The sequence below is a fragment of the Mytilus trossulus genome, chromosome 7 (genome assembly GCF_036588685.1).
Source record: "Mytilus trossulus isolate FHL-02 chromosome 7, PNRI_Mtr1.1.1.hap1, whole genome shotgun sequence".
NCBI classification, from domain to species: domain Eukaryota; kingdom Metazoa; phylum Mollusca; class Bivalvia; order Mytilida; family Mytilidae; genus Mytilus; species Mytilus trossulus.
Genome location: NC_086379.1, coordinates 70312482 through 70326868, shown reverse-complemented (window position 1 = coordinate 70326868; position 14387 = coordinate 70312482). Strand labels below are relative to the sequence as shown.

Here is a 14387-nt window from a genome sequence, read left to right as displayed (position 1 = left end):
TACGGCCTTCAACAATGAGCATAGCCCATACCACATAGTCAGCAATAAAAGGCCCCGATAAGACACAATTCAAACGAGAAAACTAACGGCCTTATTTATAAAAAAAGTTTTAACGAAAAACAAATATGTAACACGTTAACAACCGACAACCAATGAATTACAGGCTCCTGACTTGGGACAGGCACATACATAAGTAATATGTTGGGGCTAAACATGTTAGCGCGAGTCCAACCCTCCCCATAACCTGGGACAGTGGTATAAGAACGAAATATAAAAATCAGTTGAAAAAGGCTTATTTCATCAGATGGACAAAAATACAAGTAGACGTGGCCGGGTACTTATACATCCCGACCAAAAAAGACACAATGAACAGATCTGAGAGTACTCGCAGTTATCTGAAAGCTAGTTCAAAGCCACTAACAACTAATAAAAAATCATGCATCTAAGATTAAACTATCAGTCCGTACACATCCAACAGCCAATGGATTTAGTGTAAAAAAGTCATAAACAGTCAGAGAAAAACATGACCTCGTAGCAGTTCAGTGTTTCTGTTGCCTTTTGTATTCCTCTTATAGTTGATGTGTTTACCTCGGTTTTCATTTGTGGCGAGGATTTAATGTTGCCTAATCGATCGATGACTATTGAACAACGATATCCTACTGGTTTTTTTGTTCAACAGCCAATGCTGTCTTTTGTTATCAATTTAGATCTTATAGTTTGACTGGATTCTGAATCTAATAAATAATTGTGTATAACAATGTCAATGAGTTGTAGAAAGTTTATAAATACTAAACCGTGATTGTCTTTTGATTATGTTCCGGACCATATGAGTATTTGGACCATACGCGTATGGTCATGACCATATGCGTATACTCATATGGTCCGACCATACGCGTATGGTCCGACCGTACGCGTATGGTCGGACCATATGAGTATTATACTCGTTTGGTTATTAACGGGCCGGACCATATGAGTATTTGGACCATATAGGTATTTTTTCAAATTTACAATAGAAATAATACAATAAAATTTAGCTTAAAAACAAATGTGTTTACAAAAAAATGTATTAATTTTACATGTCAAAAGCTACATAAACATTAAATATTGATGCCACAGTCAGTTGATCTTAGTTTTCATCGCTAATTGTATACGTGTATGCTTTTGTATACTTAAAATGAAAATAACACGGTACCATACATGTAGTTTTTCTGAGATTGCTTGTTTTGGCTGCGTGCAGTGATATCGACTCGGACAATTCCGATGTGTCTACGGTGTTTTTGAGAAACTCTAGATCTCCAATATCGTAAAATGAATTTCACAGATCAATTTAGATAAAGACAGTGGCTATTTCATGGCTCTTAAATGCTATTTTACCGTCTTATAATTTTAAGATTAAATAGAAGTATAGAAAAAAGGAATAGAAAAAATAAAGAAACATACACTTTTAATATTTTACTTTTAAAATGTCTTAAAAAATATCATGATCTTTAAAAAATATCATGATCCTTGCCGGTGATGTCACCTACTTTAAACAATAAAATTCCTTGTACAATATGTTCATTTAATTTTGGCATCTTTTTATAATTGTACTTACAAATAGTAAGAAATATTAACTGTGCGAAACTGTTTTTTTTTTAATATTTCTTTTTAATATACATAAAATGACATTTTAGTGACGTAACAATCAGAAGGGTCACACCTAATGAAGAGTTTAAAAGTATACGTGTTGATTACCCCGACCATACGCGTACGGTCCGACCATACGCGTATGGTCGGACCATATGAGTATATACCCATATGGTCATGACCATACGCGTATGGTCCAGATACTCATATGGTCCGGAACAATTATAAATAAGTGGAACTGAACCTCTTAGTTTTAAATAAAATTATTTGTATACATTTACGTATCATTATGATTTAAAATGAAATAGCAATTTAACCATTATCAAACAGCTGTTAAGAAACTTTTATATCATTTTGTTTCCATGATAACTTATTGTTGTAGAAGATCTTTTTTTCAAATTAAGTACATCAGCGTCTTTGTTTGCCTGTAATTTGACTGTATAACTGTATAGTTAGTTAGAAGAATACTTATTTCCAAAATATTTAAAAAGTGAACATCACAGAGCTTCGAAACCCATAAATGGACCAAAATAAAGTATTTAAACAATCAAATAAGCCTACCAAAGGCCAGATGACTAGGGACAGACGCAACATTACATGCCGTTACATTGGATACCTTTTCAGTTAATACTGGATTTATAGAATTGAATAAACCTTCATTGCAATAAAGAATATATATATTTTCGTGTGGCACTTTTCTTTTTACCAATGTGTGCATCAGTTAATTCAGTTCTTAAACTTCATCTTAATGTAAATAAACAAAAACACCTTACAAGTAAGGAACCTTAATTTATTTTTCAAACAAAACAAACAAAAATGTTACGGCGGATCATGACAAATGAAACAATATCACATTTCATTATATTACAAACTAAAATACGTAAAAGCACAAATCATGAAGAATATCAACTTTTTTTTTCTATCATTATACATTTAACTTAATAAATCAGTATTGGTAATCTTCAATACATCAACTCTTCAACTGATTATCAATTTTGCATTCATTATTTATTATGTTGAAACTCCATACAACATACAGATATAAATAAATTTTGTGTATTTACTGTCTTCTGATTGGTTAAAATTATTAGTTTTATTTTCAATGTTGCCAATTTTAATGGCGACACGCCCACTCTGACGTTGTGTATTCATACGCAAACATGTGTGTACGTTGTTATTGTCAAGATAAATAATATCAAAAGTTGTTTGACCCTTATTTTTGATAGAAATTTATTTATAATGAATGGCAATAATTTTATTTTGATTTTATTGAACCATAAAACTAATTTTTGACTCTTCACATTTTACATAATCCGCTTCGCGGATTATTCAATGTGAAGAGTCAAAAATTAGTTTTATGGTTCAATTATATATTAATAATATACTAAATAAATAAATGATTGGGAATATGTTAAAGTAATAAAAAGTCAAGAGAATTTCAGAACGCAATTTGGTTCCGAACAATATCTATCACGCTTTGTGCATGCAGACCCCACGCGGCCTTCACGTGATTTTACTTTTTTTAGAATAATTGCATAGTAACCAAATGCACTTGATTCAACTAATTATGCAACATTTTTGACCTGGTCGTGATTAATGTCCTATAATAAGAACCCATGCAGCTTTCACCTGATTCTCTATTTATAGAAAAATGTCCGAGTAACCTGTCCATATGAACTTGATTAATTCTTATCATGTTATTTATATGGAGCGCCTAAATAAATATCTTATTATCAGAATTTATAGTGTCAGAAATTATATTAATTTATTTATGGCATCTTAAACTGTAAATGCATACTATACGCTTTTATACCCCAATATAAAAAATAAAGGCTAATAGGGTGGTAAAGTATAAAGAAATTTTAACAAAATAATTAAACAAAAATAAAGAATACAGACCAATGACATCATAATGGGAAGAATACAGAAATTCGCAACTTCCATTGAAACACTCTTTAGGCAACAGTTGCTATTAGCTCATTGGTGAAGGTCGAAAATGCTTCATTTTACATATTTTTTAAAGCAACTTCTAAATATAATGCATTTGGTTTCGCTCATTGTTGAAGCCCGTAAATGCTTCACTTTTCATATTTTTTCAACGAATTCTAACTAAATATAATGCATTTGATTTTCTCATTGTTGAAGGCCGTAAATGGTTCACTTTTCAAATTTTGCTGTGTCTATATCAACGGCAGCCATTTTGACCTTTTTCAAAAGAGATGTCAAAAACATTTCACTTAAGTCTAATAATCTGTCAGAACATGCTACTTTTACGTTGTTTTCCCAAAGGTTTCACTTTTTTTGCTGCATGCAAACTCCAAGCAGCCTTCACTTGATTTTCAGAATTTAGAGATTGAAAAATCCCGATGTATCCGAGTATTTAAGAACAATCCCGAAACAACAGAATGAACTTTCGTCAGGCTTTATTATATATCAATATACTAAATAAATAAATGATTGGGAATATGTTAAAGTAATAAAAAGTCAAGAGAATTTCAGAACGCAATTTGGTTCCGAACAATATCTATCACGCTTTGTGCATGCAGACTCCACGCGGCCTTCACGTGATTTTACTATTTTTAGAATAATTGCATAGTAACCAAATGCACTTGATTCAACCTTTACTAATTATGCAACATTTTCGAATAATTCACTAGAAAATATTTCAATAGATTCTAAAATTTATATTGTAAATATACACACTGCAGTTATTAATAGATAAATAAAAAAATAACTTGTACCCTTTAATACATCCAATCACAGCGTTCTTAAGTTGACTTCCTTCGCCCTGTCTTGGGTACACAAAAGGCCAACCTAATGCTGGGAAAATGTAATACTTCCGTTTTCCCTATACATCAAGCATCATGAAATTGAACATTATGTCCAGAACTATACGAATGAAAATTATAATAGATCCAAATTTTATTCAGATTGTACTATAAAGAAACCGAAGTTTTTTTTTCGATTTATTTACATAAACTTATTAAATCAGCTGCAGCATTACTATTATATGTAGACCTTCATTGCATAAAACAATGGAAATAACATTGTATATTGATATAAACGATCAAACTTGTAAATTCAAAATAAATAATAGCCATTCATTAAATAGTTGAACATGTGCACTCTACTTGTATTAAACGTGTAGACACATAATTGAGAACTAATTTTCTTCATGTATTTTTACATTATATTATGCCGATCTCTTTTTGAAAAATGAACCTACTGAAAAGATGCAAGACATGCCTCAATGAAACATTAACTCGAGTCAATGATGGAACAAACTACAAAATGACAAAAATTAATAATAGATATACCAACCAAATGTCACAATTGACTAAAACAATAATGTATGCAATTACAAAAGCTGTTTGATTATATTAACGAAGATATCAGGCACACTATGCTAACATATTCGTAAATTCACACACATAGAAGTGTTTTTTTCACCCATCCAGAGCTGATTGGATCAACTCCAACTTAATTGATTGGGAAATTGTTACTCAGTATTTAGTTATCCTTCTTGTTTTTGAGTTTTGTATCATGGTACCTATGATAAGTGTTTGTATACCCTTGTTTTCTATTGATTGATTTTACTTTTTTTGCCTTGGCATTGTCACTTCAATTTCAACTTACAAGTCTTTTTATCTCATTGATCATTTCGCCTCTCTTTCCCCTCGTTTTTTATTAAATTTAATTCTCAATCAAATAACAGATTTTCAAGTTTTAAGAAAAAGAAGAAAACACATTGTACGTTTATCATTTGTTAAATGCCTAGTGGGTTTTTTTAAAACTTATTACCAATCAATAGATTTTTTTATCGTGTTTACGTGTTTTACTAAAATATGCACATCATGATGTGAAGCAATAAACAAACATTTGTGGTAAGAATTGAGTTATTTTTGACAATTTTCTAAAAAAATCCAATTTTACTATTATAAATAATTCTAATTTTCTGATAATCAACTATTCATAAAATGTTGAAAAAACGTTTTCTATTATTACTGGTATAGATTTATACTGCCATACTAACAAGACTATTAGGTAGATTTAGCACGATGTTTCTAACAGCTTTACCGTTCTGTTTTTCATTTTGACCGTTTATGGGGTTTCTTTTGCCGAATACTTTTGATGAGTAATAACATGTATGTATTTTCATTGTGTCCACAGCAGAGTATAACAAGGACAAACTTTTCCTACTAACACTTTCATTTTCCTAAGAGAGTGTTTTATTTCTTATAAAACCAAGTTAATGGTACGAAGCAATTTTTACATATGATAACATACACATTCTGCTGAGGTGAAAATGAAAAAAATATGCATGCTAAGGTTTCAAAAACAGCACATAAAATATTTGAAAAACAAATCTTGTTTAAATGTGAAAAATTTTAATGAATGAATGAAACATTTTTTATGATATGAATTTCAGCATAAATAAAACACTTGTTATGTTATCAATTTCAAAATGAATAAAATACTTGTTATGTAATCAATTTAAGCTTAAATAAAAAAAATGTTTAAGTTATCAATTTCAATATACTACATATAAATTCGTCGTTTTCGTAGTTTCGTTTTAATTTTCTCTTTCTTGGTATCCTTATTTCTGGTCTCTTTTATGGTTTCTTTATTTGTTGCTCCTGTTATAGATCGTATAATTTCTATTTCTTTAGGAGTATCCTTATATAATTTATAACCTCGCATATTGTTCTTTTCTTTCGCTTGTTTTGATTCTGTTTTACCATGTGGTATAACGGATCCAACAGTTTCTCTGAAGAATGCCAATAAAAGATTTATTAAACCGTATTGTGATTGAACTGCTTGGTTCCGCACTGATGTAATACCCACATTCAATGTAGCATTCAACATAGTCATTAAAATCCATAATAAAAATAATACAAAAAAGAAATAGTATACCCTACCAACAATCGGTTCAATTGAAAACAAGTCATTTATGCTATTTTTACCAATTATAGCATTGACTAAAGTTGTCGATGACACAAACAAATTTTTATATGTTTCTAAATGCCGGCCGAATAACAGATGTCCAGATATAATAAATGCTGAATAAACAAGGAAAAACATAATAAAACATCCACACAAATCTCGACCAACATTGGAAAGTACAGTTCCTAGTTGATTTATTCTGTCATTGTAGCTAAGAATTCTCATAATTCGGAATGTTGTCAGACTTATTGTGAACGCCAGGAAAGCATTAAATAACTCATCCCATGATGCTATGTGACTGAAGTTTACAAATTTGTTTTTATTTTTCTCAAATTCATCCATCGCCACATTGATCATTATCCATCTGCCGATATACATTATACTACAGATAAAAAATAAAATGGTGATCATAACATCTAGAATGTTCCATAATTCTCTGAATGAACTTTTCCCATGTCGGCGAATGTATATAATTTTACTTACAGCAAATATCACCATTCCAATCAAAAGAATTAATTCACATATAAAAATAAACAAACCAAGACTTCCTATATGCTGATACGGCCTGAACGGTTGGAATGAATAACTTGTTATTACGCCTCCAGTTTCCGGGAATTCAATCAAGAACGTTACATAGGTAAACACATTATCATTGGCGTTGTACAAGGTAAACTCGGTAAAAATAGCTCTCGTTTGACGGTCTATCCAGGTGTACTTGTGTAAATCGCTTAGAACTAATCGTGAAATGTTGAAATTGACAACAAATTCTGCTATATATCCCCCTCCACTGTAATAAGAATGTAACCCATTGACCGGAAGTCCCCAGATCTCCGCAGACGTCACAAACTTCCATGCAGCAAACGTTATATTGTAAACTGATTGACCTCTAGCACATGGAAGTGACTCCCACCCAACACAGTAGCTGTGATCGTCTTCTCGGTTGATAGAATACTTGTTATAACAAGTTAAATTCTCCCATAAACGTGTCTTACATGGTTCTATAAAGGAGAAAACATATAGTGATTAAATAATCCAACTAACTACGAGTACTCTTAAATCGAACTTTCTTGTTAATTTGACCTGTTGGTACAATTTGTAATGCTTTTTTGTTATTTATATTAATATGGATCATTGAAAACTCATTGCTGGCCTTCGGCTGATGTCTCCTCTAGGATCGGGTTGTTGTCTCTTTGACACATTCCCCATTGTCTTTTTTCAATTTTATATTGTATATATGCAAGCTTGGATTATTTGGAATATCTACTAATTTTCACTTCTGTGTACTATATTTGTATGAACATCAAGATTATTCTCCTTGAATCTGTATGGGGAAGTTTAATCTAGCTCTAATTGTATAGTTTTATTGTTGATATTCACCCTATATGTATCTAGTGTTAAAATAGGTATTTATTTGACAGAAATTTCTTGAAATTTCTAATTATTGGAAAATGTTAGATATACAGAAGTAGTATACCTAAAACAACAAAGTTATTTTTCATTTATCTGTGTATAATATGAAAACAGTTTTTTTTGTCAAACGTGATTATTTTCGAAGGGTTATTTAGTATTTCGCGGTGGTGTCTTGCTAAGGCTTTGTTTGCTTTTGGGCCTTGAATATTTATCCCTAACATTTTATTTACTATGTATTTGCATTCAGGTATCGCTGATCAAATTTATTTGTTTATAGTGTGTTAATTCACTTTTTTTATTGAGTTAAGCCTTCCAATTGATATTTTATCGTGTGTTTTTCTATGTTGTGAAGTTATACTATTGTTTCAGAAAAAGGGCGAAGGTTTGGTACTATCAAAACGTTTAATCCTGCTGCAATTTTTTGCACCTGTCTAAAGCCAGGATTCTGACGTATAGTAGTTGTCGTTTATTTATGAAATTTAAACGTGCTTCTCGTCTCTCGTTTTTTATAGAGATTAGACCGTTGGTTTTCCCGTTTGAATGGTTTTACACTAGTAACGTTGGGGCTCTTTATAGCTTGTTGTTCGGTGTGAGCCAAGGCTCCGTGTTGAAGGCCGTACATTAACCTATAATGGTTTACTTTTATAAATTGTTATTTGGATGGAGAGATGTCTCATTGGCACTCATACGACATCTTCCTGTATCTATGTCCGCACTTTCATATAACTAATACCACTCCTTTGATATAAATGTTTGATTTTCCGTGTTTTATTTGCATCTGATACATTTTTAATGTGTCTACTCATATTGAGTGTAGCGTAACGTTGTGTTTTATACTATACAACGGAATAGATATAAGCTATGCACCCGATATAGTTCGACAAGAAAAATATATCTGTTGACAAAAAAATGTTGACATGCGTACTAAGAGTATGCTTTCCAAATAGACTGATTGTCATTCCGGAACACCTTAGACCATATATCTTCTGTTATTGTTGTTAATGTTGTTCTGTCTTTATTGTTATGTAGAGTGTTTTGTCATTTTATCTTATCTTTGTGTTTATCGACAAATGATTTTGTTTTATTTAACTTTTGTATTTTCACCATCTTTCAAAATTACCCTAAAAATTTGGGCAAACACTGATTGTATATAACCTTCGTAGTCAGAGTTAATTATAAAAACAAGAATTAAGGATAAGATGACATGAAATTTTTGAACTTATGCAGTTGATTATGTGGTGTTTTTTTTTTTTACATTCTATAAGATAGAATTGAAACATATTTTAAACCAACTCTTCCCCTCCATGAATTAAATTTTAAAGTATCAACATTTGCAGATTCGATTCTCGAAAAAAAAACCAATTACTTTTGTAATTTTTTTGTATGTTTAATATTTGGAAAATTAGGTACTCATTTCTATATATGCGTTTTTCTCATCAGTTAAAATATTACAATAAAGATTTCAACATGACGGGTGCAACATGTGGAACAGGATCTGCTTAACCTTCCGGAGCACCTGAGATCATACCCAGTGTTTGGCATGGTTTGTCTTGCTCAATTTTTAAGTTTTCTTTGTTGTATCTTATGTGCTATTGTTTGTCTGTTTGTCTTTTTGTTTTTAGCCATGACGTTGTCAGTTTTTTTTTATCTATGAGTTTGACTGTCCATCTGGTATCTTTCATCCCTCTTCAATAAGATATTACGCCTGGTTTTAATATTAAGTCAACAAGAATGACTAATTTGATAGCCTTGGATGTAAAAAAAATCAATAATTGATTAATTAATAATTTTGGAAAATGTTAGTAGGTATCTTGCCTTAACTATTATTTCTTGTAAATTAACAGTATTTTTTACCTTCAATTGCCCGAACCTGTCTAAGTCTCATTGGTCCTACACGAAAATTAACTTGATCTTGTACAAACAATCTCTCATTGGAATTAAGTTCGTATCCATTGTCACGGTTTTGTGGAAACAGAAATGGGATGAGGGTCTGATCGAGCCAGGAATACAAATCAGACGTAGTTTTCACCTGAAAACGAACACATCACATTAAATGTCATCAAAGATTAAACATTTAAATTCAACTCTGCTGTTCGCCATCATTGTTGGGCTAAACTAAGATATATTTTATCTTCCAAGTAACTAACACTTTATAAATTGTGAATTTTAAATTAGTATTGTCTGTACGAATTAAAACATATTTTAACTAAATAAAGGGAACTTAACGTGCAACCCATTGTTTAAAGTAACCCATGAATGATCAAATGTATTATATAACAATGTATAACAAGAATATGTACACGGATGCCCCACTCGCACTATCATTTTCTATGTTTACTGGACCGTGAAATTGGAATACATTCTCTAATTTGGCATTAAAATTAGAATGATCTTATCAAAAAGAACGTGTATACTAAGTTTCAAGTTGATTGGACTTCTACTTTATCAAAAACTACCTTGACCAAAAACTTTAACCTGAAGTGAAACAGACGGACGAACGAACAGACGGACGAACGAACAGACGGACGGACGGACAAACGAACAGACGGGGACGGTTGGACGGACGAACGGACGGACGAACAAACGGACGCGTAGACCAGAAAACATAATGCCCTTCTACTATCGTAGGTGGGGCATAACATCAATACCTGGTCATATCTAATTGTCGTATCTCCGACTGACACATTGGTTGGTGTTACAAGTTGTCTGTTGAGATGTTGGTTGATGTTATACCATGTCGAATCTCTGTTACTAAAACTGACGCAATACAAAACAGCAAGGAATATCATATACAACACTAGTTCAATAAACATCTCTTGGCTTTTAAGTCGTTTCTTTCTTTCTTCTTTCATTTTTTTAATTTCTTTTGATTGCAGGGGAACAATGTTCTTCTTGAATAAATCTAATAAAAGAAAAGGGAGTAAAAATTAAGATTAGAATAGAATAGACCTAGTTATTCAACAGAAAGACACAATGGACTGTATTTGGAAATATACTCTTTTTATAATTACTTTCGATGCAGTGAACGTCCTTGTTGAATAGTACAAGAATCCAAGTCTATATTGAGATAAAGTTTATTTAGTTTTGTCTTTTACAAACTGTCATTTGTTTATTTTTATTATTTTAAATTCATATCTATATTATACAACAATTTTTTTTTATAGATTTCGATGATTTTTCAAGTAGGAAATTTTGATCATAACTTAATCAACATGCTTCCAGTTAACGATTTCTATTATTTGTTAGGATTAAACATTTAAATGGTTACATTATCTAAATGGACTCACAATATTAATATGTATGAATCAATCTCCTTGTATCGAGCTTGCCATACACATACAACTTAGCGTTTAATTTCAAATAGAGGCATATTTACACAAGTAGTGAACAATTATGAGTATAACTGTTGTTTACCGCAAATTTGTGCATTGTTTGATATATATATATTATAAATTTCGTCCGTTAGTTTTTTCTAAAGCCAGCTTTTAAAGTTTTACTTTACACAGTCATTACAATAGCGAAATCACCAAATACATTATATACGAAAAAAATACGAATTTATATATATTACCTAAAAGATATGTCACTGGTGTACATGCGTGTCGTTTAGTTTCAAACAAAACTTTTTCTCTATCGTATTTAACGTATTTTTCTCTGTGACTTTTAAAAATCCAGGAAAACAAGACTGATATAACTAAAATCTATAAATAAACAATCATATAAATTTTAACATTCAGACAAATAAGAGTTGAAATGTATATCCGCAAGAATATTTCCATTCGTGGCTTCTAAATCTTTAATGGTTGGGTGTTCCTGATCAAGGTAAATTCATAATAGCGATTAAAAGATACATCAACATATAACATGTTATTTTAGTATTGCATAAACAAATCTCTTTTCAGGTTTTAACTTCTGAACGTTTGAGCTAAAATAATAATTTTACCCACGTCCCTTGAAAGAAAGCATAAAAGACATGTCTTTCCAAAATATAGATATTGAATCGGTTCCGTGTGTCTTTCGCTTTTACAAAAAATCTATTTAAATTTAAATTCGTTACAAATAAGAAGCTTTGGTTGTAACGTAAAAAAAAACATTGTTAAGGGGGCTCCTGGGTATAAATGATTTTTTTTTCCTAATATAGGATTTCCCTATATTTTTTCATAAATGAACTCTATCATATACTTAAAGGAAAAATGAAATAAAAAAATGGGGTCACCGTTCATTTAAGCTAAAATCTGCCTCTGGAAGAGGCATACATTTTTGTTAATGTCCTTTTTTTCTGTTGAACTAATAGGAGAAAAAGAGGAAATATCGAAATAAAAAAAGAACCTAATATAAGAAATCGCTTTAATTTTACAATTATTTAGTTTATGTACAGCTTATTTGAAAACAATAATAAAAAATATAGGTCACCGATGAGTTAAAAAAGATATTTCAAATTTAAGGCAAAAAAATGGCATTTTCGCACCAAAGGGAGATAATTTGCAGCTTTTTCAATTTTAAAAGTCATCTGGGGCCAAACCAAATCAATTTTTTGGGTTGTTTTTTGTACCATATCATAAAGTGACAACTAATAGTGTATAAAAAATAAATTTGTAATGAAAAAATAAAGGTTTAATTTTTTGCTAAAATTTTTGTACCCATGAGCCACCTTAACTAATACCTTCAGCGGATCCACCACAAACATTGATTCGAAGAACGACAAAAAGAAGGAAAGCAGCCATTGCTCGGATTTGCTTTTTCCCCACTCCATACTGTAGAGAATTAGAAAGAATCCAGACACAAGCACAGCTGTAGTCACAATACACCATGCAATATATCTACACCAGAATGGGAGAAATGCGTCACTGACATTTAATGTTAAATCTTCACTTAGCTGGTCATTTTGTAAATTCAGTGGAAGTTCTGATTTCCCATTTTGATTCTGCATTGCCTTGTTTTTACTTAATTTTCGACAACTCGAATTTCTGTACATGTATGCAACCAGAAATACTGGAGGCGTAGCAATAAGCGCACTAATGAATGAAATATATATTCCTGATAAAGAAAATTCTATAGGTCCTACTGATATTCTACTTCCGGTATCCTGTCCATAAAACATAGCGTTCGAAATCATTGTCAAAAATAACAATGTTAAACAGCATGCCAGGCGTTCCAGCCGCGTAAAATTACTGTCTTCTGGTCTGACCGCTACTGAGAGCCACATATGTTTATCCACTGTGTTTTCTCTTGTTTTCTCGTAAAACAGAAATGAAAATCTGAATGAATCTACACTATTGGTTACAGGTATAGCACAGCTTATGCACCCATCATCGTGATCCAATGACAGCCATTGGTTGCATATAAAGAGGTACCTATAAAATAACAGTCATAATACTTAGTATTTTGAAAAATGTTTTGTAGGTTTTCATGATCGTAATATAAATATATATTTCAGATATGCACTTTAAATTTTCGACGAACCTTGACATTTGTAACCTTCATTTATATTCATAATATTGTGACATCACTTCTGTTGTGAGAAACATGTGTTATTTTTTTTCTTCAAAATTATCCATGCCTTCAATGGATTTAGATATAAGAAGATATGGTATGAGTGCCAATGAGACAACCATCCATACATATACCTATAAGTTGAGATAAGAAAGATAATCTCGAGATAACATAAATAATGTGGAAAACATTGTTAGTATAACATACCTTATCACTATTTTGTGCATTTTTCCTTTGATCTTTTTATGTGATAATTTTTCATATTATCCAACTAGCTTGAGATGGAAATTATCGCAAGAAACGAAGCAGGCACGTGGCGTTGCTAACGAAATTAAGATGAAATTGACAACGTCGTCATAGGTAAAATAGCGATAAACAGATTATCATTGGTCATCTCAACTCGATTACCTTTCTCGCTTTCGCGTTCCCGGCTTAAGCGAGAAAAGCAATATCGTTGAGATAATCAACGATTATCTATAAATATCATCTAAGCTTAAATCGTATGCCTCTCATTTTAATTTTGTTATTTTGTTTAAATAATTATACCGAATCATGTATACAGACAGAAGTCTTGAGAATTTGTAACATTTACCTTTCGTCTGTTTGTATATCATCCAATATTATCTTATTAAGGTACCACGATGCAGCGTGTCCTTGTCCACTGTTATCATGCCAAATCCTTAATACAGACGGATCTTTAATTTTTCTAGGCATACTCATTACAAATTTTCTTATGCTTCCAACATCAAAATCCTAAATAAAGGGAAATAGATACAAAACATTGTGTTTTGATTTTCAATTGTAAAAAAAATGTACCGTGACTATTTATTAACTTTAGACTCCTTGTTGTATTTGAAAGGTAAAATCCCTAAAATCAGCAAAACAATAAATTTTCAAATGAAATAAAAAAAAAC

The 14387-nt window shown here is 31.1% G+C and overlaps 1 protein-coding gene across 1 annotated transcript; it reads right to left on the bottom strand.

Annotated features, from left to right (window-relative positions):
* Positions 1-6103: 6103 nt before the first annotated feature.
* LOC134725711 (polycystin-1-like protein 2) lies at positions 6104-14220 on the bottom strand. The gene is made up of 6 exons (XM_063589742.1): positions 14066-14220; positions 12644-13334; positions 11552-11681; positions 10629-10882; positions 9835-10009; positions 6104-7568 (listed from the first exon to the last, which is right to left on the bottom strand). The coding sequence occupies exons 1-6, from the start codon at positions 14191-14193 to the stop codon at positions 6166-6168; spliced, it is 2781 nt and encodes a 926-aa protein (XP_063445812.1). The 5' UTR covers positions 14194-14220; the 3' UTR covers positions 6104-6165.
* Between the last annotated feature and the right edge of the window lie 167 nt (positions 14221-14387).